This window comes from Ylistrum balloti, unplaced genomic scaffold (genome assembly GCF_031769215.1).
Source record: "Ylistrum balloti isolate Yb309-2 unplaced genomic scaffold, AGI_CSIRO_Ybal_v1 Utg370612, whole genome shotgun sequence".
NCBI classification, from domain to species: domain Eukaryota; kingdom Metazoa; phylum Mollusca; class Bivalvia; order Pectinida; family Pectinidae; genus Ylistrum; species Ylistrum balloti.
The window spans coordinates 289,370-314,968 of record NW_026782376.1 but is presented as its reverse complement, the minus strand read 5'-3'; the positions used below and the strand labels follow the sequence as shown (position 1 = coordinate 314,968).

The following is a 25,599-nucleotide window of genomic DNA, read 5'->3' as shown; positions in this document are numbered from 1 at the left end:
ATATTTATATATATGTGTGTATTTTTTAATTATTTCTTAACCAGAAAACGAATTTTAATGAATCAGGACTTTTTCATAAACACGTGTTTTCAGATAAATGAATGATCTAATGAGTATTGAGTCATATAAATTTTATATTTTGTTTACACAATCCTCACTTTTTCACATTGATCAATATATTGAAAAAACAGCATACTATGTCACAGCTCATTTATTTTTCGTCGTGATGAATTTTAGCCAGAATTATATTTAAGTTCAACTGTGTATTTTGTTATAAGAGAAAGATAAAGATATGGAAAATAACTGTTGAAAATTAAAGTTCTCATGGAAGCCAATGCTCTGAGAAGATTTAGATAAAATGAATCAATTGACTTCTGGTTTCAAAAGATGATCGCGTATTGACTTTAATTTCAACAAAATTTTATTAACATTCCATATGTTAAACGGATTGGACAACAGGCTGAGCCTATATCAGTCCTTTCCAGAATTAATACATAAATACATTACATTTATCTGCAAGCAAATCCAGTGAGTAAAATATTGTATATATTAAATTAGGATATAACAGGTAAAGGGAGGTAACTCCAATTTATTGTGGACCGTGAAGTAGTTCATTATGTCAGATTATTTTTCATAGGATTATAAATAAGTTGAAATAATACAGGTTTACTGATACTTTACCATGCAAGAATCCAGGGATTCAGGTCATAAAGTCCATGTGTATAAACACCTCGACCATCCACCCAAGGATATGCATAATAACTTATCAACAATTCTGCATTTACTCTGTTGATAGGTAAGATCATGGTTAAGTATGAGAGATTTATAAAATGGTATTTCAGTTTTTTTCATCTATATTGGAGTTGGTCCTCTTAACATAGTTAAGTATATAATAAGTTAACAAATTAGTTACTACTACATAAGTATAAGTAGTAATCATGAATTTAAAGAATACATTCAAAAAATACTTTCAAAATGCTCATCAATTTCAGTCAGAAATGCTATTAAAACGCTTGATATTGCTGATTTACATACATCAGGTATTATTTCAGTGATCCGTAGATAAAGATTAAATGGAGAAATTATACATTAAATCTATTAGTAAGATGGACATACTCAAATATATATGAAGTAAGGCTAAATTGATGTCAGCATTACATACCTTACAACCATTCAAAAGAGTTTCAATGTTTAAGTGGTCATGATCTAGGTTTATGTCTATTTCAGCTATATTTTTAATTAACCGGTTTCTATAGTCATTGTATAATGGGCATTCAAGTAGGTAGTGCTGAGCATTTTCAGTTTCATGACTACATATACATGTTGAAGTGTCAAGCAAATGGTCATTAAATAAATCAGAGTTTAAGTTACTTGCATTGTTTCTAAGCTGGCATAATAACATATTATATTTTCTAGGTCCTGTGTATTTAAAAAGTTTTGATGGCACCTGTTTGATTATTTACATTGGGCTTTATAACTTTCTTAAATTTCTGTATTGAATTAATGTTTACTAAGTCAGGTTGGAGCATATTAAATTCACTTAGAGTTGATGGGAAATAACTATTTCTGTAACTTTCTGTTCTACAAACAGGAGGATTGAATAAACGAGTATTTCTTAGAGGATATCTTACATTCTCATTAGTATAAACAAAAGGTTCAATTATATTACGTAAGTAGCTTGGAATTTCATTTCCCAGAATTTTATAAATAAGAAGTTTATGTTGGCTTCGCCTATTACTAAGAGTTTCAATTCCAGTTTCTGCATAGAGCTTATAATGAGATGTCCCCCTTCTTAACCCAGTAATTATCCTAAGTGACTCTAACTGAACTGATTCTAATAAGTTTTTATTCCTGATTTGCACAATTATCCCAGATGACATCCCCATACTCTAAAATTGGTCTAATAAAGGATGTGTATATAGTTGTTAGGCTTTTCCTGTCTACTTTGTGTTTAAGCATTCTCAAAATATTTATTCTCTTGTAGGCTTTATTGTATATATTAGTGATATGGTGAGACCATTTACCATCACTACTAAAAATTAAACCTAAATGTTTATGAATCTTGACAGAGCTGACTGAATCACCTGCAAACAGTATATCAGGATTAATTTGTTCCCTTTTTCTTGAGAAAAGTAAAGATTCTGTTTTCTGAGGATTAAACTTGATATCCCATCTGTTAGCCCATATATTTAGATTGCTTAAGTCATAGGTTAATTTCTGTGCCATTTCACCAGAATTATTTTCAATCACTTCAAAAATTGATGTATCATCAGCAAACAGTTTCAACTTGCTTGTGATGCAGTCAGTTATGTCATTAATATAAACCAAAAATAAGAATAGACCGAGAACTGAGCTTTGAGGGACACCAGCTTTAACATGTTTAAATGTTGAATGAAAACCCTCAGTTAGTACCCTTTGCTTCCTATCAGACAAATAGTTTTTAAACCAATTTAAAACATTACCACTTATACCATATGATTCTAATTTAAAAATTAGGCCTTCATGCCAAACTCTATCGAACGCTTTGCTAACATCACAAAATACAAATCTAATTTCATTATTTTTATCCAAATTACTTATAATAGTTTCATATATTTCCAATAATTGATTTACAGTAGAGTCTTTTGGTAAAATGCCTGATTGATGCTTAGTAACTACTTCACAATCTTTTAGGAAATTAAACATATATTTAAAAACTACTTTTTCAATAATTTTACTAAAACAAGATCTGATAGATATGGGCCTATAATTAGATACATCATTTTCAGAGCCTTTCCCTTTATAAATAGCATTAACATCAGCTGATTTCCAAGATGCTGGTATAGTACCTGTTTCAAAAGTTTTATTACATAGAAGAGTAAGAGGGCGTACTAATGAGGGGGTTAATCTTTTTTTATTATTTTAGGTATTATATTGTCAGGACCAGGAGGTTTTCTGTCATTAAGTAAGAGAAGTTGATCTTTGATGTCCTGCCTAGAAATGGTAATATTTTCTAGTTTAAAAGGGAAGTTACTATCAGGTTGAGGTAGAGGATCCAGATATTCAGATGTTGTTGAAATCTAAATGAAATAATTATTTAGACACTCAGCATTATCAAATGGATGATGGACATACTGATCATTTACATAAAGAGGTGGTAAAGAGGTAGAAACATTATTAGAGTTCATTATTGACTTAGCAATTTTCCACCACTTGTTAGCAGGAATAGAATTGTCTTGGAGAGAGCTTATTGACTTATATTATAGTTACTGTAGAAACAATACTTACAAGTATCACTCCAGTTTTCTAATTAGAATCGTGATGTATGCAATATGTTTGCTGTAATTTCAATGCCTCTGTTGTCACAACACAGGGTACACATAAGTTCAAATACAAAAAAGTGTAACCACAGAAATAGAGCGAGAAAAGGTAAATAAGCAATCAACGGAGAGGCGGAGAATACACACTTCCGGTTAGGAGTTGAAACAATATTAAATGTAAAAGTAACCCCCTTGACAAGGAAACCCACTACCATATATATAACTTAACTCTACTGAAATAGATACTGTACCATAATAACGTACCCTTCTACGGAAAAAGTGTCCATCAACCCTTGCGAATGGATGATTCAGGAATTCATACTGATAATGTAAAAATAACAACATCTAGCTTATTGTACAAAGCATCTTAGTTTCTCTGCAAGACCCTTTCGAAATGGGAGAAAAGTCGTGAATATTTCTATCACAAAACATACGGTAGTACAACGGGTAATTTTTCTAGTCCATTTGGGCATTATTATACATAACCAAACTATCTGTTGTTACATTATATCAACTCAAAAATACAAAGCAATCATTTTCGTGAAGGAAATATCTAAGGATATTTTCAGTGGTTCGATTTTGTATCGACGAGCCACGACTGTTGTCGTCTGCGTCATCTTGTATACACTGCTCTGCGCATAGCGCCACTGAAAAACGCAAAGAGCCGGAAAGAAACCCAGATATGTTCTTCGTGACATGATAACTGCTTTTATTAAGCTACAAAATCATTGATTGTCTGTGAATAATAATGAATTCTGATTTTTTTTATTTTTTTATTTTTATTTATGTTTTATGTTATATATAAAGACCATGACTCATAAGTCCTGAAGAGCTTTTAGAACTTAAAATGAAACATTTCCCAGAAGCTATCAACTTCAGTGAAATCATGCATTATCAAATACACCAGGTAAACGAATATGCAGACTAATAAATTTTTTGCAGGATTAAAAGTTTAAACATAATGTCATACTCTGTTTATTGTGAATTTTAAATAAATAAGAAGAAAACTGTCAAGATTAATTATCCGAGCCATATGATTTTTTAATGCCGTTTCAAAGTCAATCCAGTTACATTGCAACCAGCTGAGGATGAGCTCCATACACACGTGTCGCAGTCAGGAGACATCTTTGTTGTCAAGGTTTCCAAAATAAGTAGTCATTATCAAACGAGGAAGAATCAGTTGTATACGGTATATATTACATCAGGGGTTATAAGCATATTTGAATGAGAACTATGTGAGAATAAAAGTTAAGTTTTCATTCAATAAAAGGTCATTGAACCTGAAATGAATAAACAATTTACAGTGTTTGTAGAACTTAGCTATATTTATATGTACATGTAGGATTAAACACTGTCAGTGTGAAAATAAGAGATGTGCGTGGAAAGGAGAGCTCTCCTAGGTGAGGACATATTTGTTCTGTGATGTATATGTATTTGTTAATAAGCAAAAACAACTAATGCAAAACCAACCAAATTATAAGTCCGTGTGTTTTGTTATTGATTCATTGATACTTTGCAGCGACCTTTATATGCTTGCGGAGTGTACTGATGGCAGAACTGTTGGGAGTACATCGACTTACTAGTTCCTTCGGACTAGTTGGATTGAGTATGGGATTGTCCACATTTCTTGGAGCGCCCATAGCAGGTTTGCTGTTTTCTTTATATTCTTCGTGAATTGGTGTCTTTTAAGTTAAGTAAGAAGACATTGGTACGTTAAGGTTCTTCGGTACCACATACAATGAGTTAATTTTATTGAATAAAGGGGCGATACTGGCGACTTCATTGCAATGACTGCATTATTCATTACTTTTATTCATGTTGTTTATCTATTTATTTTTATTATTATTTGTTTTCTTTTAATATGTATGACTTTTAAATTTCGTGGCCAGTATAAAATTGTTTAAGACATTGTCTGTGTAATCAGTATTGAGAAAGCCAGTGTCTTTTCCATTATGCCTGACCCTAAAGTTGTTAATAAATCTAGAAACACACGAGTTGGTTAAGTTATTTTAAAGTTACTTTTTATGAACTTTAAGGAATGACTTATGTCATCGGCAACTTAAATGAAATTCCAAATACAATTTGTGATTCACATACGTGTGTCACTCGCATGGTGTGTGATAATATTTTGGAATGGTGATAGACATCTCAATAAAACGTGAAAGCTGAAAATTGCGTTTTGTGAATGGTTGGTTTAACAATGATTTAACTGTAGTAAAATTGATGCTGATAAATAATTCGATTACCTAGCAAAAAAAGTACACATGCATTTAATACAAGGATTTTTTACATGCGAATAACTATCCAATTATCTTTCCTCCCGTAGAATGTTCTGAAGAGAATAATGTGTAAGTTGATACAAATGAATACACTTGGTATCCATATTTTGCCTTTTAGGAGTTTGGTTTCTTTTACAGGAGCACTGTCTGATTTAAGTGGCAATTACAACATAACTTTTTACTTTGGTGGCGTCACTCTGGGACTGGGAGGCTTAATTTGTCTTCCACTCAGACGGATTTCGGACTTGGAAAAAAGTAGGAGCATTCCATTAGGTCTTCGGCTTGAAGATGGCCAAAACAATGTGAAAACGAATACAATGTATATGCAAAACGCAGTCCATTAATATACTCGATACTGGAACTGAGAGAAACGTAGGCTGATAATTAGCTATAGCTATCATTAAGAAGGTCCCTTCATGTGAGTAAAATATATGTAACATTTTTGCATGAATAATATATAAATATATATCATTTCTCTGTTAATCTCAAGATTCGTTTTAAATGTATGCTTTCCTGTAATTTAATAACGAAAGTCACATCAAGCTGGCAAGTGTAAATTATTAATGTCCTTAATATGTACAACCAGTTGTAAGATGAATTAATCTTGGTGAATATTTATGTTTCTTGCAAATGTTTAGAATGGAAATTTGTTATCAAGCGGAATACTATATATGATGAGAGTGGTCTTTTTTATTTTTTATTAGTTACATAAACATATAAAAACCAACTTTGGACATAATCTTATATATTTGCATGTATGTTAGCAAAATGTCAAAAAATAACATATAAAAGCGAAATCATTGAAAACTTTTTTTTTTTTTTGTTTTTTTTTTTTTTTTTTGTTTTTTTAGGCGGATTGATAATGGTTTTAGTTGATTAAAGTGTTAACAATCATCCCTCTATCTTGTGATTAAACAATTACTTCAAGACACAACTAGCGACACCAGCTCTGTCATATGATTAATGTATGAGTGTCTGCATTGTAAAAAAACAACAGAAAATACCTAAATATCAATTTCAGTAAAACTATGGCAAAAAAAAGAGAGAAAAGAAACCCAAACACTTGGAAACTCTTGCAAAAACTATAATTTCAGCGACGATATCCACCAAGTGCCCAAATGAGAATAATAAAACAATTCCGGAACAAGGTATACTCACTAACGTCAAACACGTCAAGCATCATATCTATCTAAATTTATAATAGGGGTTTAGCGTCACCTGCTTGATTGTTAACTCCGTCAGCTCAGATATTTCTGTTATAATTTCACGCTACAAGCGATATCAGTTTACATCAGTGATATCGTATTTTCTTTTATAACAAATGTTTTGGTTTATGGCGTGTCCTTCGGAATTAATACTCTAACCGGAACTTGCAACTATTTTGATGAAAGCGAGAAAACTGCTTCCACCAGTAATGTTTGGAACATGTACGATCGTGTTAGAGGTGGATTGATTAGCTATAACACCTGATTTGTACAGACTTTTTATTTCCAAAGCAGAAATTGAAATAGCATACGATGATAAAAGATATTGCGTAATAAATGCTCACTAGATTAATACTCACTGGCCTTATTTCAGGGGAATCTTGCAATAAGAAATACTAATTCAAACATCTTTAGGGAGAAGGACTAAAATTTTACTATTTTTCTCAATATCTTTGTTCACAATCAAGATGATTACCATAGAGGAAAAAAATCAAAATTAAATCTTAAAGAAAACAATTTAATCATTATTTTTCACTGTGTTTTGTTTCAGAATATGCTATTGCTTGTTTTACATCATTTTATGCAATAAAAGACCAAGAAAGTTCTCTCTGAGGTATTGAGATTTATCCGAAATGCACACTTTAGACTTAATGGCGATCGCCTTGATATGGTAGCCCACATTTTAGACGTCACAAGTTCAACGCTGTCGAAACAGCTCTTTATAAACCCTATAGAAATATATACCAGGAAGTTTTAAGCGTGTGTTCGATATACAAGCTTTTTAGCTACTTATATGATATATTCCATTGATACTTAATTGTGTATGTTATATTTAAAGTGCTACATACATATAGAAATGATTTTTTTTATTTCATTTATGATTTGTTTTTCCTTTCGAGTAGATAAATGATGTACTGCGTACGAATCTGATCACACATGCAGAAGCTGTATAGATTATTATGTGTATTTATAATTCGTGAATCTACTTACTGTAAATAATATACCTTCTCTTGATTAGTTGCATTAATTAAAGGTATGGGGAGGAGGTTATTTTGTTATTTTAGGAAGTTTTAACCACTAACCCCGTTCAAATCTCAAAAACATAGGTAATGCATCAATGAAACATTTGACCAGACTTACGTATTTTATTCATTGGTAGCTTTTTCCACTTTAGAGTGCCTGTCATCATCACATTTCTCTCCCTTGGACCTGATTGGATATAGACGAGAGCTATGAACCCGGAAGTGCTGAAGAGCATGGTACTGAAATACTGAAAAGTTAGTTGTTTTCATCCACGAAGGTCGATCTTACTACGGAAGCTTGTTTGATAATGAGATACAAGTTTATCAAATTATATTTTTTGCAATATATTCTCCATTACATTGATTCATAATGACGAACAAACGTTTCCGACCGAAGACAAATCATTCGTAGATCAAATTCTACAGCGAGATGTACATACTGAATTATCTACAACTTTAAGAAATCTGACAATAGGCACATTACAGCGCACTACTTTTTTGCGCAATATTATGTGCAAAGTTCAAACAGAAATATTTTATCAAAAAACAATTTAAATATGTGATATACTAGGACCTACAGTAAGTGTTTTGGTCAAAATATTTGGCAGTCGGCAAGTGGCCGGAAGTGTTGCTGTGATTGTCAGTACTGGTTTCTTCCTGTCCTCATTTTCGGCGAACCTAGATGTGATGATCCTCTTTTACAGCATCACAGGAGGTATATCAACTTTGTAGCTATAGATATGTCCCTCGGGAATAATGAAAATTCACCAACAATAGGAAATATCTTTATGTTGTACTGTGGAAGAATACAGCAAATTTTACCTGCTTTTAATGTATATATTTTAAAACGTTTATTGATTCATATGACATAGTCTGACTTTAAGTCTGCGAGGTTCCCCGTAGCCTGATGCCATGTTTTAATTCCTTCGAATAGTGGCACGGTTCAGAATAAATTGTCCGATATGTAAAATAATTACTTATTTAATTATGGGGCTATAGCACATCTGCGAACTAGATTTTTACTTTTCTTTCGATTACTTTTAATTTTTATCATTCGCCTCCTAGCCTTCAAAATTTAGGCCCTTATCATCACTGACGAGTGCTAGAAGGACGAAATAGCTGTTAATTTAATTTATTGTTTGACTCTTCTGTATATAACTCTAAGTCATTAAAATGTGTTATTCACTTGTGTGTCTTTTGCACAATATTCGTAATACAGTGTATGATATTCTAAGATATATTTCACTTATTACTTATGCAAAAATTCAGCAAGAACTTATTTCAATATGCTTTTAAGATGAAGCATTGCTTCCTGAATTAAGGAGGTTGAATCATATTGAATGGTTCTCAGATGACGAAGTAAAGAGTTTTATTGGCGCAGTGAACTTTGAGTTCTCGAGTATTTTACATGCATGACTCCGCGTGGAATCGATTGCGTGACTTTATGCAAGCTTCCAGACTTATAGATAACATCTACATATTTATGTGCATAATGGGACGAATGTCGACACCTGTACACAGATTTCTAACAGGCGTTATGAGAAATATTTCTGAAGACAGGAAAATCAATATATATTCCTCATATGAGGAGAAAAATAGAGACGTTAAAATGTTTTTAAAAGACTGGAAACTCATTTGCCCACGTAAACATGATATTACCTATCTGAAGCTTTTGTTCTTCGTGGTTATTTATAAAGATATGGCTGGTCTATATCCTTTACGTTTATGGCTTTACAGGCAAAATGAAATATGATTTTGCTAGCAATAAAGTAGACACTTTTTAAAAACCGAATCAATGAGAGATAACAGCCAAAACCGTGGGAAACAGATAAGCTACATATACTTTTATTGTAAATCAGTTCCTCTTATTTCTCTTATCCATATAAAGTCAGTGCAAAGTTATTCTCATATTCGCCAGTTAATAAGAAGAATAACTACAATCCCACGTTGGAAAATTGAGTAAAAATTTGTTTTGAAGCAATCAGAATGTGACCGCCGGGATTTACTTTACAAATTCTCATGTTTTCATTGCATTTCTGAGAAAGCTGACTTTTAAAACAAAAATTAATGCAAATCAAAAGAGAGAGACTTCGATTCAGACATCTTGTTGCACACAAGACGCATTTAACTTCTTATCTCTGCACATATTTAGATTCGATACTGTATAGTCAAATAATTCATTCAACTGTATCGAGTGCCAGGAGGTAAATGCCAAAGACTTAACATAGTTTAAATAATTTGTGTGATTGAACAATCTTTGAAACATATTAAAGTAGTAAAATCATTTAAAATCATTAGATCAAAAAAAAGGGGGGGGGGGTGCTCTTCTTGTTGTATCATTCATCTACCGTACTGTTTCCAGATAGCTTTAAGATATAAAAGATATTGACATTTTCTAGTGATGGCAGAAACGGTTTTCATCCGCACACTTTAATTAATCAATAATGTTGAGAAATATTTACAATATGATTATCAAATGGAAGTTAAAAACAAAAGCATACAAAACAAATAACAAAAGCATAAACAATGTAAATAGATATGACTTTCCAGCTCATCACAGCTTGACTACAGGATCAATAACTTATCTGTAATTCAAAATTTACAAATTATCGTCAGCTATTTAAGACAAACTCAATTTTCAACATGAACGATTTTCAGTTGTTAATCAATATACTGATAAACTTCCCACCCCATTACCCTCCAAGTGAGTGTGTCCATTTATTTAGATTTTGATCAGTTATGTAAATAAATATTTGTAATTGTAATCAGTTCATTTGTATTCTTTTTCCCGAATCACAAACTGAAGTTCGTCCCATGTGACATAGGTAACATATTCAATGTCAATTGAAGATTAGGAGAAGGAGCGTTACATTCAGCACTTTATATGTCTACGTTAGCACAGAAAATCCCACTTGATAATCAATCTATCATTTAAGATTTTTCTTTGTATAAAGGTAATAGTAACATTATCAGAATTCTGCTATTTTTTTCTAGGCTCTACGGATATATACACACCAACACATTAAAGCGTAGAAATAGAACATTTATCTTAAGATTTCATACTCGTCTGTATTGTTATTATCATTTATGACGTCCTCTTTTGTTATCTGTGATCTTTCATTATGGTGCACCGTCAACCTCTTCAAAAGATTGATATGTCCGAACTTTATATATGATTATCCATTCTTGATATCAAAATAATACACACTAGATATTAAATTGCATAAAAGCAAGATCTAGTCGATGCCCATTAGTGAATTTAGGTATGGTTTAGACAGAGGTTTTGTTCTTGAGCATTTACGAACCAAAGAACCGGAAAGATGACTTGAATAATATATAAGAAGTGATTGTTAGATACTGTGTGTAAAATCCGGGTCGTATGTTCGATATATCGATAGACATATAGGAGTGAATATTATTATCATGACTACACATGGACATTGCTAAGAAGGAGAGACAAGATGGTGAAGTGGCTCCAATTGATGCTTGCTGTATTAGGACGTAAGTATTCCTACTCTTTATGGTTATTTCTTGAAATCAAAAGAGACATTGATCTATTGAAATGGCTTTCAGATCTTTTGAAACAGCGTTTTAGCTGTGACTGAGAATATATTTTCTTGCTATTTTTTATTTGCATCAGAAAATATGTGATTATGTTTTAAACTACACTTTAGAATGGATAATACAATGCTAATGGTTCATATAATAGAAATTCCATCTTACTAACAATTAATGGAAATGTCTTTAGCTGGCCACACTGTGTTTATAGGAACAAGAAAAAAATGATATTTATCTTGAAATCCCCATTTCCATCTTGTTTCATTAATACAATATGATCTGTGGCTTAATGCACCAAAAGTGATATAATGATTATATTTAGCAATGTAATCATCAGCACACACTGTGTTTTAACGAATAATTAAACTGAAAAATCTCACGGTAAAAGCTTATCATCACCACACGTTTGTTTCACGGAATTATTATCATCATATACAGTGAAAACATGAAATAACAGAAGATTGTTTAGTAACGAGGTTTCCACGCCATTATACAGGGAAAATATGACACTACTTAGTGCATATTATTTCAGAGAAATTTGGGAGCCGTAGCCGGCACAGATCATTTGCCTATCTCTGAGCTGTAAAACTATACTCGAAAAAGACTTGTTGATACAGGACCTAGTGGTGTTTCGAAACTATCGAATTGAAATAACTTCATAATCCACAATCAATAGTTAATAGTTAATATGATCACTATCTACTTACATCCACAAGAATTTTCCGTTGGATTTTCAATTCTTAATATTAGTAATATTAGTGCGATCCCATCTCACATTTGTACGCTAAATACTGTGTGTGTGGGAGGGGTGGGGGGGGGGGGGTGGGTTGGTGGGTGGGTGCATGCGTGAGTGCGTTCTTGCGTGCGTGCGTGCGGACGGACGGTGTACGGATTATGTATCCACGATATACACATAAAGTTTTAGATGTGTGATGCGTTACCACAACTGCCATTGACAGAATGGCAAATATTGCTTTTACGAAATGAATATTCCCTTTATTGCATGTTCAAGTCTTCACCCTCTGCTGGGGAGAGATGGCTTGTTGGGATTACCTTGTATCTGGTCCCCAGGGAGTCCCCGACTCAGCCATGACAGCATCGTCTTATCATCCCTATACTGAATGGCATCACAAGCCAGTCTGTGGTCGCCTGCACATGTACCACGAGTGGTCGTCGAGCGGATGTCCAGCCCCAAATATAGGGGCCTGGTGTAGTGAAAAAAACGATCCAAACCCACATATCCAGGTAAGATTTCACAATCCAGAATAAGTGTAAGATAAATGTTATTTGTTTGGCCATAATAAGGTATAAGATTAGGATTACAGAATAAAATAACAACGGAAAAACAATGTCAGATAGAAAGTCTAAGAATAGTCCAGTTTTTCCCCATATATTGAAAGGCAATTTAGGGCATTTCACTAGTTTCTTAAGTGGAATTTGTTGTTTTGGGAGGAGGTACTTATCACATATTTGTCCGTGCAGTTCTTTACCTGTCTTTGTACATCTACCTTCTATAAAATCGTCCAATATCCAGGAAGATTTCAACAAATGAAAACAGTGATAATGGAAATTGTCACGTACAGTTAAAATGATGTATTACATATTTAACAGTTCAACTAATGTATTACACATTCAACAGTGCAACTAATGTATTACACATTCAACAGTGCAACTTATGAGTTACACATTCAACAGTGAAGCCTATAGTCCGTGTGAAGATATTTAAGCTGAATTAACACAGAAATGTCCATTATTTTTCGATTCCATTATTTCATACCACTTTGCCATATTTGGAAAAGGTTAAAAATTTCCCCTCTACAATTGTTTTATAGGTTAAATTTTCTGGTCTCAAAAAGGTGGTTGGAATAGTGATTCAACAACGACAATATCCATCTGTTGTGGGAAACGATATCCGCACCTATCACGTTTTGTACAGTACCGATGGTGAGAACTGGGAGTACGTGAAGTCAGATGGTGTTACACAGGTAATACAGCTTGATGGCTGCAATTCAGTGAAACTAATCGGCTCAGAATTTTGTCAAGTGCGATTTATTATTTTGATATACACATGTATATGAAGGTTCCATTTTGTCAATTCTAAGAAATAATAAGTCAATATTAATAATATGTAACAATAGAAAAGTAATCGTATTTGAACAGTAACGTTATCTTATTAACATAAAAATGATTTCTTTTCGTTTAAAATGAATTTACATTTACAGAATTTTTAAAATTTGTTTAGTTGCTAGATTTGTTTGATCTTCTCAGCTACGTTTGACACATTTTAACATTTACTCGATTTTGATTTCCATTAGATAGACACCTAGCATCACGCGCTCCGGAAGACCTGAGCCACTGTACGAGACGGTTAAATTATTCATTTTATAAATAATGTATCTAACATTTCTATTCATTTGAACATAGTGTATGTTTTGTTTCCGTTTTATTACGCTTTGTGTCTGTTGATCTGAACGATGCAGTCTGCCCCAACGCATCCTTCTGTTTTAGACGTTTGACGGTCCAACAGACGCTGAAGATATATTACAGTTCGGAACAATCACTCCATCAGTAATAGCTCGGTACATCCGTATAAGACCCATCACATGGTCAGTCCAATCAGCTGTACCATGTCTCAGATTTGATGTTATCGGATGTAATCAAGGTAAGGATCACTTTTTCTGCTAGTGAATAAACTTTCCTTCTGTAGACGACTTTACTTTTCTATACTTTCTATACCGGGATTATGGAAGTCGTCGTATGCTGCTTAGATTCATCCATCGTGCACCGTCCGTGAAAATCATCACATTGTGAAAATCAGACTGAAAAAGGAGATAGTTTCGACGAGTATTTGGACTCTCACGTCCCTTTAGTCTATATAGGGTTTTATGTCGGGTGTTCTGGTGTATGGGGGAACTTTTAGATCTTCCATAATGCCATTTTTTAATTTAATTTCTTTGTAGAATAAATGAAGAAAATATCTCTTTAAAGAAATCACCATGCCTTATTCGCACTTCCAACGTCCATTTGAATAAATCTGAAATAATTCTTATTGGAAATGCTAATTATTCACAACTGAAATCAAACTTAGCCTTTATTTTTTTCGACTTATTCCTGACAACATCAGATACCAGAAGACGACGATTTGTCTACCGTCCCCTGCCAGCAGGTTCTATCAATGACTATGATGTGTTAGATAAAGTGCCCGCGAAAGATCTTCGAGAATGTAGTCTTCAGTGCCATCGTCAGGTCACGTGCTTGTCGTTCTCTTACAGCGATATACATAAAAAGTGTGAGAAGTACAATGTCAACAAGCACACCCGTCTGACAACAACGAAGGGTGAACGGACGATTTCGGACAAACAATATCTGTACTACTCTGACATGGGTTTGTAACTAAATATATTTCACTATGACATATCTGGCATTCTATTGTCTTATAGCAAGTTGACCTGTCCTAAATATGTCAATACAAGTTTATTGAAACAGTAAAATATATGTATTTGCAAACAAATGGTTGTGTAAATAAGATATAACGACTAGCGTGACCACACTCCATGATCTTATAAGTCAGTATTATTATATCATACGATGGCTCCCTGTCTCTATAATCAGTGGAATACCCCGTGTATTACGAAATCCTATTTGGTTGAAAGTATTTCTTTCCTGTGAAATAATTAATTCTGATAAAATAGAAAAGTTATGGAAACGTGAGATATATTTGTAACTTTTCATAAACAATAATAATACCATTAAAAATTAAAATCAATAGTAAATAATTCACGCAAATAATAAAGGAATGAGACTCAAAACCATTTCATGTAGGAGAAGGATTTTTTTATTCATTGAAAGGGTTGTCTCATACCCGATCGCCTACTGGAACTTGAATGTTTTTGTTTTTGTTTTTGTTTTTTTTTTTTTTTTTTCTTTTTTTTCCAATTCAAAAGTTTCATACTGAGAATATGGTCTTTTATCAACAAAGTTTAATTCACTTGAAATATGATGTAGGTAAAATGATTGATCAACGCTATATGGATTAGCAGTAAGGCTAAATAAGGACATGAAAGCCTTAGTAAATGAATCAGATAATGCAAGAATGTTTTTAAAAGGGAACAGAATGAGAAACAAAATATTTGTTATTAACAAATTAAATATTATTCAAACTTAAACGTGGATAATTTCAAACAAATGAGTATATGACTGTTCCAGGTCATATAGACATGACAACTGACGAGCTAACCGGGCTGATGTACAAGGTGATCACTCGAAATTACAATAAGGAAGATGCCATGGCAGCTTGTAATGACCTCGGAATGATGCTACTAGTGGTCAACTCCGAAAGCAAACTCGACCTTGTACGGCGTGTTAAGTCGTCAAGTCTGATCCTAGGTAAGTTAAAGCGTTTGTTGATGTAGATAATTGATTGATGTGAGGCTATCGTTATAGAGGGGTAGCATTCATTCAAGAGACGTTAAACATAAGTGTACAGTATGACACATTTTGTACTGGGAGAAGCAGGTTCGACTTCTTGAATGTATGAGAAGCGTCCTTAATAACAGTTTCTGTCTTAGTGCTTCAAGGGTTGGCACCCTGTCACTGGTAATGCTACGTATGTAGTCTACCATGACCTCAGTTTCTAAATTTCTTGCTTATAATGACGTATCAATGCTTCGTAACGTAGATTCGGTGTATTCGTCATATCGAGATCAGATTAAATTTAACTGCGAGCGCCCGCCTGCATCAAGTGTTGTAAGAAAAAACAATACTTATCAGTGTTATTTGTTAGTATGTATGGAATAATTGGAAGTTTTAGACACCGTGACAACTGATTAAAAACCGAAACCAGAGAAGCTAATCATTCATACAAGAGAATAAAAGTTTAGGAAGCATTTAGACGAGTAACGTTATATTAACATGTATGTATTCACGGCTATTCTCTTCAGTGCAAAACGTTTAATATATATACACTCAACCGTGAGCCATAATATGTTATGGTGAAAAGAAGTTGTTTTACTTTTTAATCAGGACAGGAACCAATCATAGTGAATGGAGGAAAATTTTCTTATCTCGGAATGACAAAATGGTGGGACGGCGAAGACCAACCGCAACCTCTGAAAGAAGAGCTCTTTGAGTTGGACAATACGCAAATTGGTCTTTGTGTAGTCTACGAGGGTGGAAACAAACTTCGAAGGTACAATTGTAACTCAGAACTCTTCTCGATCTGTGAAAAACGACTTAGATAGCTTTTTCCGATACGTCGGCATACAAGCCGTGCCGATACTTTCTTAGAAGAGAAACACTCATCAAAATTCGGTATGTCCGTTTACTGTATTTGTCACCCGTCAACATTCACTGTCATCTTGAGGAGAGGTCTCCATGAAATAGAGGTGATATCCTAACTATCAACACTCATTGTCATCTTGAGGAGAGGTCTCCATGAAGTAGATGTGACTGCCTCACTGTCAACACTCGCTGTCATCTTTAGGAGAGGTCGCCATGAAGATGTGACATCATCATTGGGAACACTCCCTGTCATCTTGAGGAGAGGTCTCCATGAAGTAGATGTGACTGCCTCACTGTCAACACTCACTGTCATCTTGAGGAGAGGTATCCATGAAGTAGAGATGACTGCCTCACTGTTGCCACTTAATGTCAACTTGAGATAAGGTTTCCACGAAGTAGAGTTGACATCCTTATTGTCAACACTCATTGTCATCGTGAGGCGAGGTTTCCATGAAGCAGGGATGACTGCTTCACTGTCAACACTCATTGTTATCTTGAGGTGAGGTTTCCATGAAGTAGAGGTGACTGCCTCACTGTCAACACTCATTGTCATCTTGAGGTGATGTTTCCACGAAGTAGAGGTGACATCCTTACTGTCAACACCCATTGTCATCGTGAGGCGAGGTTTCCATGAAGCAGGGGTGACTGCCTTACTGTCAACCCTTACTGAGGAGTGGTCTCCATTTAGTAGAGGTGACATCCTCACTATCAACACTCGCTGTCATCTTGAGGAGATGTCTCCATGAAGTAGAGGTGACATCCCCCACTCACTGTCAACACTCACTGTCATCTTTAGGCGTGGTCTCCATGAAGTAGAGGTGACAGCCTCACTGACCAACATACGGGAGATCCATCGCATGGTATCAAACGCGATCGGTGTAGAATGATTGAACTGAAGGCGCAACCTTGAAAGTATGAGAAGATCCGTTATTACAGCTTTCTGAGAGGAAAATATTGCTCCGAATAGGGATCGCAAAAACGTCAACACAGGACGCACTACTCATAAGCTATCACAGTTACCTCTCGTGTTGTGTAAATCTATACAGTATGTCGTGTCGACATTTCTGGTAGGTGATTTTTATTCGTTTTGCGTTAAATATCCGCAAGAATAATATTTTTATACGTGTGGCAGAAGCAAGAAAGTTTGAATTCACAAATAAAGCAATTCACTCTTATCTAATGCGTTGTTACTCGAACAGTTTATAGCAAAAACAACATCATGTCGTCCTTTCTGAAATTCCCATGTCAATACTCAACAACTCAAGATAGCCGACTTACCTTGTCCAAAGGATAGACACTTGCAGATGCCGTAACCATAGAAGGATATGCCAAATGCATTCGCTCCAAAAATGTATATACAAAATCATACTTCTGGTTATCAGTATTAGTGGTCATAGTTTTTAAGTCTATATATTTTGAATATTCTTTTCTAGTCCAGCTGTTTTAGCTGCATCCCAAAAGCTAACAAAACGAAATACATGTAAGATGTCAAAAATAGGATTTTCATTATGCTTTCGAGATAGGATTTGCTGGGATATCCGTGTATTATTTTGTTACAACGTCATTCTGTTAACTACTGCATTATCTAGCCTGTCTTTAAGTTCTGTTTCATCGATTTTAGAAGTCTGAATTAACAATGTTTTAACTACACGCCTACTGACTCGGAACACGTGAATTTTTTTCATTATATATTCATGGAATATCTATTAGTATATCAATAGAATGTGCTGGAAGGATGAATTATATTTTCGTCAAGTAAAACAGAATTCAAAAGATATAATAATACGATATATGAATCAATTGACACAATTTCAACAAGATACTTACGATATCTATTTACATTTTTATCTTTAAAATGCTTACAAAACATAGATCCTTATTGTACCAGGAAAGTTACTTCAAAATGCAAACAAAATGTACGACCAATATCTGAAGGGTTTTTTCATGACAGTTTTTTTTCAGGAATGTCGATTTCTTCGATACATTTCCCTTCTTAAGATTTTCCTGAAATGGTATCTTAGAAGTTAATAACATTTTTCAAAACGAATACAGAATTTTACACAAAACTGCCAATTTATGAAATAAACCGGATGATATAGCTGTCCCTACTTTGACTCGACTCTGATGTTTATATCTTAATTTCTGATACCGCGGAGACGATTCAGGAAACAAACGTATGAAAATGTCATTAGGAATTGTAATATTCCCACAATTTAATCCATTTCATAGCATTTCAATAAGAAATGATTCTTACAATGTTCAATTACATAGGTAATAAATCAATATTAAACTTCTTTTTTTCAATCTATTACAACGTAGATCAGTGGTTTTGGGCTTTAAAAATAGTAACACAGTTTGTGTTCAATTTGTTTCTGTGTAGAGCTTTAGGTCTTAGCTGCCATTAAATTGATGTGGATTCTATATAAGTAATTGATTACATACCCTATGTTACAAAGCGTGACAATTGTGTTGACATCACTTCATCAATATTCCCATTTGATACAATCTTCTAGGGACAGGAATCACATTAAGATCGATCGTTAACAAGATAACATGAAGAGTTGTTGTGTAGCTGTAGATGTTTTATTTAATAATTAATATTGACGGGCTATGTATTTAAACTTTACTATATAGTACAACATGAAAGCAATGCCTAAACATCAATTGAAAACAAGACAATCTGTCATGAGGAACCTTATGAATATGCAATGGCATGAATTATCAAGACTCAAAGATGAAAAAAAAAGAAATTTATTTGATAGTAGTTAGTGAAAGTTATCAGTAAATTGTTATTAGCGAACGCTTTAATGCAGTGTAATAATATTTGTGGAAATTAAAATGATTAGACAAATTGCAAACTATGAATTTCCGATCCATCGGTTTGTTAAAACGTTTCTATATGTATGTATATATGAAATATTCCTTCAAAAATACATCTTGGCGTAAAAATGTACGAAACTTTAAAAACAAAAAAAAAACAAGAAAAAATATGGAAAAAAAAACAAAAATAATAAATGAAAAGCAAAAAACGGGAAAGGGGAGAAAGAAAAAATAATAAATCAGGATATAGACATTTGATATCTTTATCACCATATTTTCTTATTAAAGCACGAGACATGGGACATACTGTGATACGAGTCGAACAAGGTTTACATTAAAACAGGGACTAGAGATATGTTGAACTAAGGCAGATAATCCATATATATCATTACTGTTGCATCCAGCATTACCAAGTGTGTTGTGCAATCATTGTAGCATAAAGTTAAAAAATTGATGTTTCGGCGATTGTCTTTCACTTGTGAAAGTACCGAAACACAAAATTTTTTTTTTATAATTCAAGTACCTACGTTCTGTTAATGAGCATCTCATAAGATTGATCATAATATGCTCTCTCTTAGGCAAAGGAAGATAGGTTTATTACCTCTTCTTAAGAAATTATGATAATTTTAACATTTCCATTCAGTTAGGAAAAAAAATAAAAATAAATAACTGAGAACCAAGGAAACTCACATATTTTGGGTTTTTTTTTTTTTTTTTTTAGGGGGAGTGTGGTGTTGTTCAATGGAAGGTGATGAATGGAAATAAACAAGAGACAAAGGACAACCTTCTATCTAATCAACTTATTAATTAAATGGCACATTAATTCATCTCGAATATCAGTTCTTTTTTCACAGTGACAAATGATATATTTTATAGAATTATTGCACAAATGCCACAGCAGTGACACAATCCCTAATGGTTCAACATGCGAGAACTTACACGTACTTTTAAAACACAATGTGTATGTATCTGATATTTAGGATACCTTACTGCTAATTTCCATAAGTGATGTGTTTTAAACTTAAGATAGATAAACTTAAATCTGAAAAAAAATCGTTATCATTTGACATACACTCTAATCATGCATTTCCTTCTGTACCATATACACTTTTATAACCAAGCTTTTTCCATTGTCGTTTTCGTGACCATAACTTCATACAGTCAACAAAAGTATCATACAATGAGTACTTCCTATAAATTGAATTATGTACAGACGCTACGAGGATTACTTTAGTGTGCAGACGGCTGCCTGTTAGTAAAAGTAACATTTCACAGAATTTATTCAACGTGATATAATCACGGACTAAAGATCAAAAGATCGGGGATTGAATAAAATATTGCTTTGCGTCTACGTGCGGGTTTGGTTTTAAGTGTTAAAGGCTTCTGTAACGCTGTGCATACTTTTCAACCGTTCAAAAATAATCACACTTCCTTACTCGTAGACTATACTATAATAAAACATCAGTTATATCTATTTGATTTTGTAGTAAATTTGTTATCGACTTCCTTTTAATAACCTAAGTAAACATCCTAAACATGAAAACACAGATACAACGTTAAAGAAATCATCAATATTGATATCTAGAACTTATGATAAATACTTAATTTATACGACATAAACCGACAATCGATGAAAAATCCAGTCGAATTAATGAAAGCGCACGCGCCGCCCCTCAACTCTTTACAAATGCAGAGATATCACAATATGACAAATATATCAGTACAAAACTCTATACTCATAATGAGCAGCAACAAGTGTATTTTAAGCTACAGTTAGAAGAAAACGGAAACAATGTGATTAAGTATGTAGTATTTGTGACAGAAGTTCTCTTGATTAGTTGCATTAATTAAAAGTATGGGGAGGAGGTTATTTTGTTATTTTAGGAAGTTTTAACCACTAACCAAATTTAGGAATTTTGCTGTGAGAGAGCTATCCGTTCAAATCTCAAAAACATAGGTAATGCATCAATAAAGCATTTGACCAGGCTTACGTATTTTATTCATTGGTAGATTTTTCCACTTTAGGGTGCCTGTCAACATCACATTTCTCTCCCTTGGACCTGATTGGAAATAGACGAGAGCTATGAACCCGGTAGTGCTGAAGAGCATGGTACTGAAATACTGAAAAGTTAGTTGTTTTTATTCACGAAGGTCGATCTTACTACGGAAGCTTGTTTGATAATGAGATACAAGTTTATCAAATTATATTTTTGCAATATATTCTCCATTACATTGATTCATAATGACGAACAAACGTTTCCGACCGAAGACAAATCATTCGTAGATCAAATTCTACAGCGAGATGTACATACTGAATTATCTACAACTTTAAGAAATCTGACAATAGGCACATTACAGCGCACTACTTTTTTGCGCAATATTATGTGCAAAGTTCAAACAGAAATATTTTATCAAAAAACAATTTAAATATGTGATATACTAGGACCTACAGTAAGTGTTTTGGTCAAAATATTTGGCAGTCGGCAAGTGGCCGGAAGTGTTGCTGTGATTGTCAGTACTGGTTTCTTCCTGTCCTCATTTTCGGCGAACCTAGATGTGATGATCCTCCTTTACAGCATCACAGGAGGTATATCAACTTTGTAGCTATAGATATCACGCTGTCCCTCGGGAATAATGAAAATTCACCAACAATAGGAAATATCTTTATGTTGTACTGTGGAAGAATACAGCAAAATTTACCTGCTTTTAATATATACATTTAAAACGTTTATTGATTCATTTAACATAGTCTGACTTTGAGTCTACGAGGTTCCCCGTAGCCTGATGCCATGTTTCAATTCCTTCGAATAGTGGCACGGTTCAGAATAAATTGTCCGATATGTAAAATAATTACTTATTTAATTATGGGGCTATCGCACATCTGCGAACTAGATTTTTACTTTTCTTTCGATTACTTTTGATTTTTATCATTCTCCTCCTAGCCTTCAAAATTTAGGCCCTTATCATCACTGACGAGTGCTAGAAGGACGAAATAGCTGTTAATTTTATTTATTGTTTGACTCTTCTGTATATAACTCTAAGTCATTAAAATGTGTTATTCACTTGTGTGTCTTTTGCACAATATTCGTAATACAGTGTATGATATTCTAAGATATATTTCACTTATTACTTATGCAAAAATTCAGCAAGAACTTATTTCAATATGCTTTTAAGATGAAGCATTGCTTCCTGAATTAAGGAGGTTGAATCATATTGAATGGTTCTCAGATGACGAAGTAAAGAGTTTTATTGACGCAGTGAACTTTGAGTTCTCGAGTATTTTACATGCATGACTCCGCGTGGAATCGATTGCGTGACTTTATGCAAGCTTCCAGACTTATAGATAACATCTACATATTTATGTGCATAATGGGACGAATGTCGACACCTGTACACAGATTTCTAACAGGCGTTATGAGAAATATTTCTGAAGACAGGAAAATCAATATATATTCCTCATATGAGGAGAAAAATAGAGACGTTAAAATGTTTTTAAAAGACTGGAAACTAATTTGCCCACGTAAACATGATATTACCTATCTGAAGCTTTTGTTCTTCGTGGTTATTTATAAAGATATGGCTGGTCTATATCCTTTACGTTTATGGCTTTACAGGCAAAATGAAATATGATTTTGCTAGCAATAGAGTAGACACTTTTTAAAAACCGAATCAAAGAGAGATAACAGCCAAAACCGTGGGAAACAGATAAGCTACATATACTTTTATTGTAAATCAGTTCCTCTTATTTCTCTTATCCATATAAAGTCAGTGCAAAGTTATTCTCATATTCGCCAGTTAATAAGAAGGATAACTACAATCCCACGTTGGAAAATTGAGTAAAAATTTGTTTTGAAGCAATCAGAATGTGACCGCCGGGATTTACTTTACAAATTCTCATGTTTTCATTGCATTTCTGAGAAAGCTGACTTTTAAAACAAAAATTAATGCAAATCAAAAGAGAGAGACTTCGATTCAGACATCTTGTTGTACACAAGACGCATTTAACTTCTTATCTCTGCACATATTTAGATTCGATACTGTATAGTCAAATAATTCATTCAACTCTATCGAGTGCAAGGAGGTAAATGCCAAAGACTTAACATAGTTTAAATAATTTGTGTGATTGAACAATCTTTGAAACATATTAAAGTAGTAAAATCATTTAAAATCATTAGATCAAAAAAAAGGGGGGGTGCTCTTCTTGTTGTATCATTCATCTACTGTACTGTTTCCAGATAGCTTTAAGATATAAAAGATATTGACATTTTCTAGTGATGGCAGAAACGGTTTTCATCCGCACACTTTAATTAATCAATAATGTTGAGAAATATTTACAATATGATTATCAAATGGAAGTTAAAAACAAAAGCATACAAAGCAAATAACAAAAGCATAAACAATGTAAATAGATATGACTTTCCAGCTCATCACAGCTTGACTACAGGGTCAATAACTTATCTGTAATTCAAAATTTACAAATTATCGTCAGCTATTTAAGACAAACTCAATTTTCAACATGAACGATTTTCAGTTGTTAATCAATATACTGATAAACTTCCCACCCCATTACCCTCCATTTTAATGCATTGGCTTTCCAATCTGATCTGATTGCCAACTACGTTCCCATATAGAGAGTATATATGTAACGTGCAGCCTAGCTTTGCACACGGCGGGTAAGTCTCTGATTCCTTGAAGAAATACTAGCTAACAAATGCCGATATATACATATAGCGTGTAACAGCAAACTCTACCTGAGTTAACAATAAAACTAACGAACCAAATAATATTCACATGGACTGCTGTCCCGACACAGACTGTTCTGACTAGCATGTGAGCTTGAGTGCAAGCTCGACACCCAGTGACTTCACCTAACCCTAGTTCCAACCACTGAACTAGTCGCCGAGCAATACCACTTAGTCGGTTCTGACGAAGCCCTAGTTTGTCCTACCAACTAAGTCAACCCTTGCTCGTGCTCATAGCTCGGGCTCTTACCTTACCCTATAGCTAGCTACCCACAGTCAAAAGTCCAAGCTTCGGTGAAAACGAAACAGCCCTCGCACCAGCTTGACAAGCGGTTTCGGAAAAGCCACTATTTCAGACTTTCACCCACCACCTGTTACAAATAACTGTGTTACCTACTTTGTAAGAAGTCTTTCGTCGTCTGTGTATCTTTGAAAGCTTCACCAACAATCAGTATAACAGAGATCTCATTCTATTCAAAGTAATTTCTATTTACACGTAAAATAAACACTTTCATTAGGTATGACAATCGTTGGTATTTAATTTACCATAAATGATGCATACTAAAATATTAACATAGTACAGAATACCTTTCCATACCTTACTACAGAATTATAAACATTTGTATTAATCGACAAAAATCATTAGACCAATATGTAATTAGTTATATGTCATATTCAAGGGATAAACTCTGATACTTCAATTTCTATTACACATATATGTCTCACATTTAGGTTGTCACGTTCGCTAGTAGCTATTTGATATTCATTTTGATTCTGGAAATTGAGGTGAGTATTTTTAATGTATAAGACGGAAGTACGTCAGGCGTAACGGTATCGAAGGGGAGGCACGAGAGAGACCTTGGAGGGTGGACATGGTATTGTCCGTTACCTGAGTCGATATTTCGAGGTCTTTTATATGTGAACCAGGCACAGAATACAGTCTGTGGTAAGTTTGCCGTTTCTATATTTCTATCCGTTATTTAATTTTGGTATTATATATGTATACCGATGTATTTATCAGGTCAAGTCATCTAGCTATCGGTGCGGTCCAATTATGCGTGACTATTGTGATGCAGGGGTAATATGTTACATTTTCTGTTTCGAAGTATATTTACCCAAAATATATGCATTTCTAGTATATTTAGCTAATTTAAACCTAACTGAATTATATTTGCTGTGTTTTAATTGTTTATACCGTGCATTTGTTCGATATTTAAATCCATGGAAGCCGCGATCCATTTAGACATAGGTAAGAAAAGTATGGAAACTATATGTGTCATATCGTAAAAACTTTAGATTTCGTAATATTTGTGTATACTTTGGACCGCCTCACTATTATAAGACACTTAATGACATATTGTTTTTTCGTTATATTTTCTTATTATGATGATTAA

The 25,599-nt window shown here is 33.6% G+C and overlaps 1 protein-coding gene across 1 annotated transcript in view; it reads left to right on the top strand.

Annotated features, from left to right (window-relative positions):
- LOC132556947 (uncharacterized) overlaps nucleotides 1-16,603 on the top strand; it is a 32,737-nt gene extending 16,134 nt beyond the window's left edge. The window contains exons 6-12 of the mRNA XM_060221412.1: nucleotides 4,819-4,944; nucleotides 5,717-5,833; nucleotides 12,376-12,608; nucleotides 13,196-13,348; nucleotides 13,872-14,025; nucleotides 15,570-15,749; nucleotides 16,386-16,603. Of these exons, the coding sequence (XP_060077395.1) occupies nucleotides 4,819-4,944; nucleotides 5,717-5,833; nucleotides 12,376-12,608; nucleotides 13,196-13,348; nucleotides 13,872-14,025; nucleotides 15,570-15,749; nucleotides 16,386-16,603 (1,181 nt within the window). The remainder of the gene's footprint in view (nucleotides 1-4,818; nucleotides 4,945-5,716; nucleotides 5,834-12,375; nucleotides 12,609-13,195; nucleotides 13,349-13,871; nucleotides 14,026-15,569; nucleotides 15,750-16,385) is intronic.
- The last annotated feature ends 8,996 nt before the right edge of the window (nucleotides 16,604-25,599 follow it).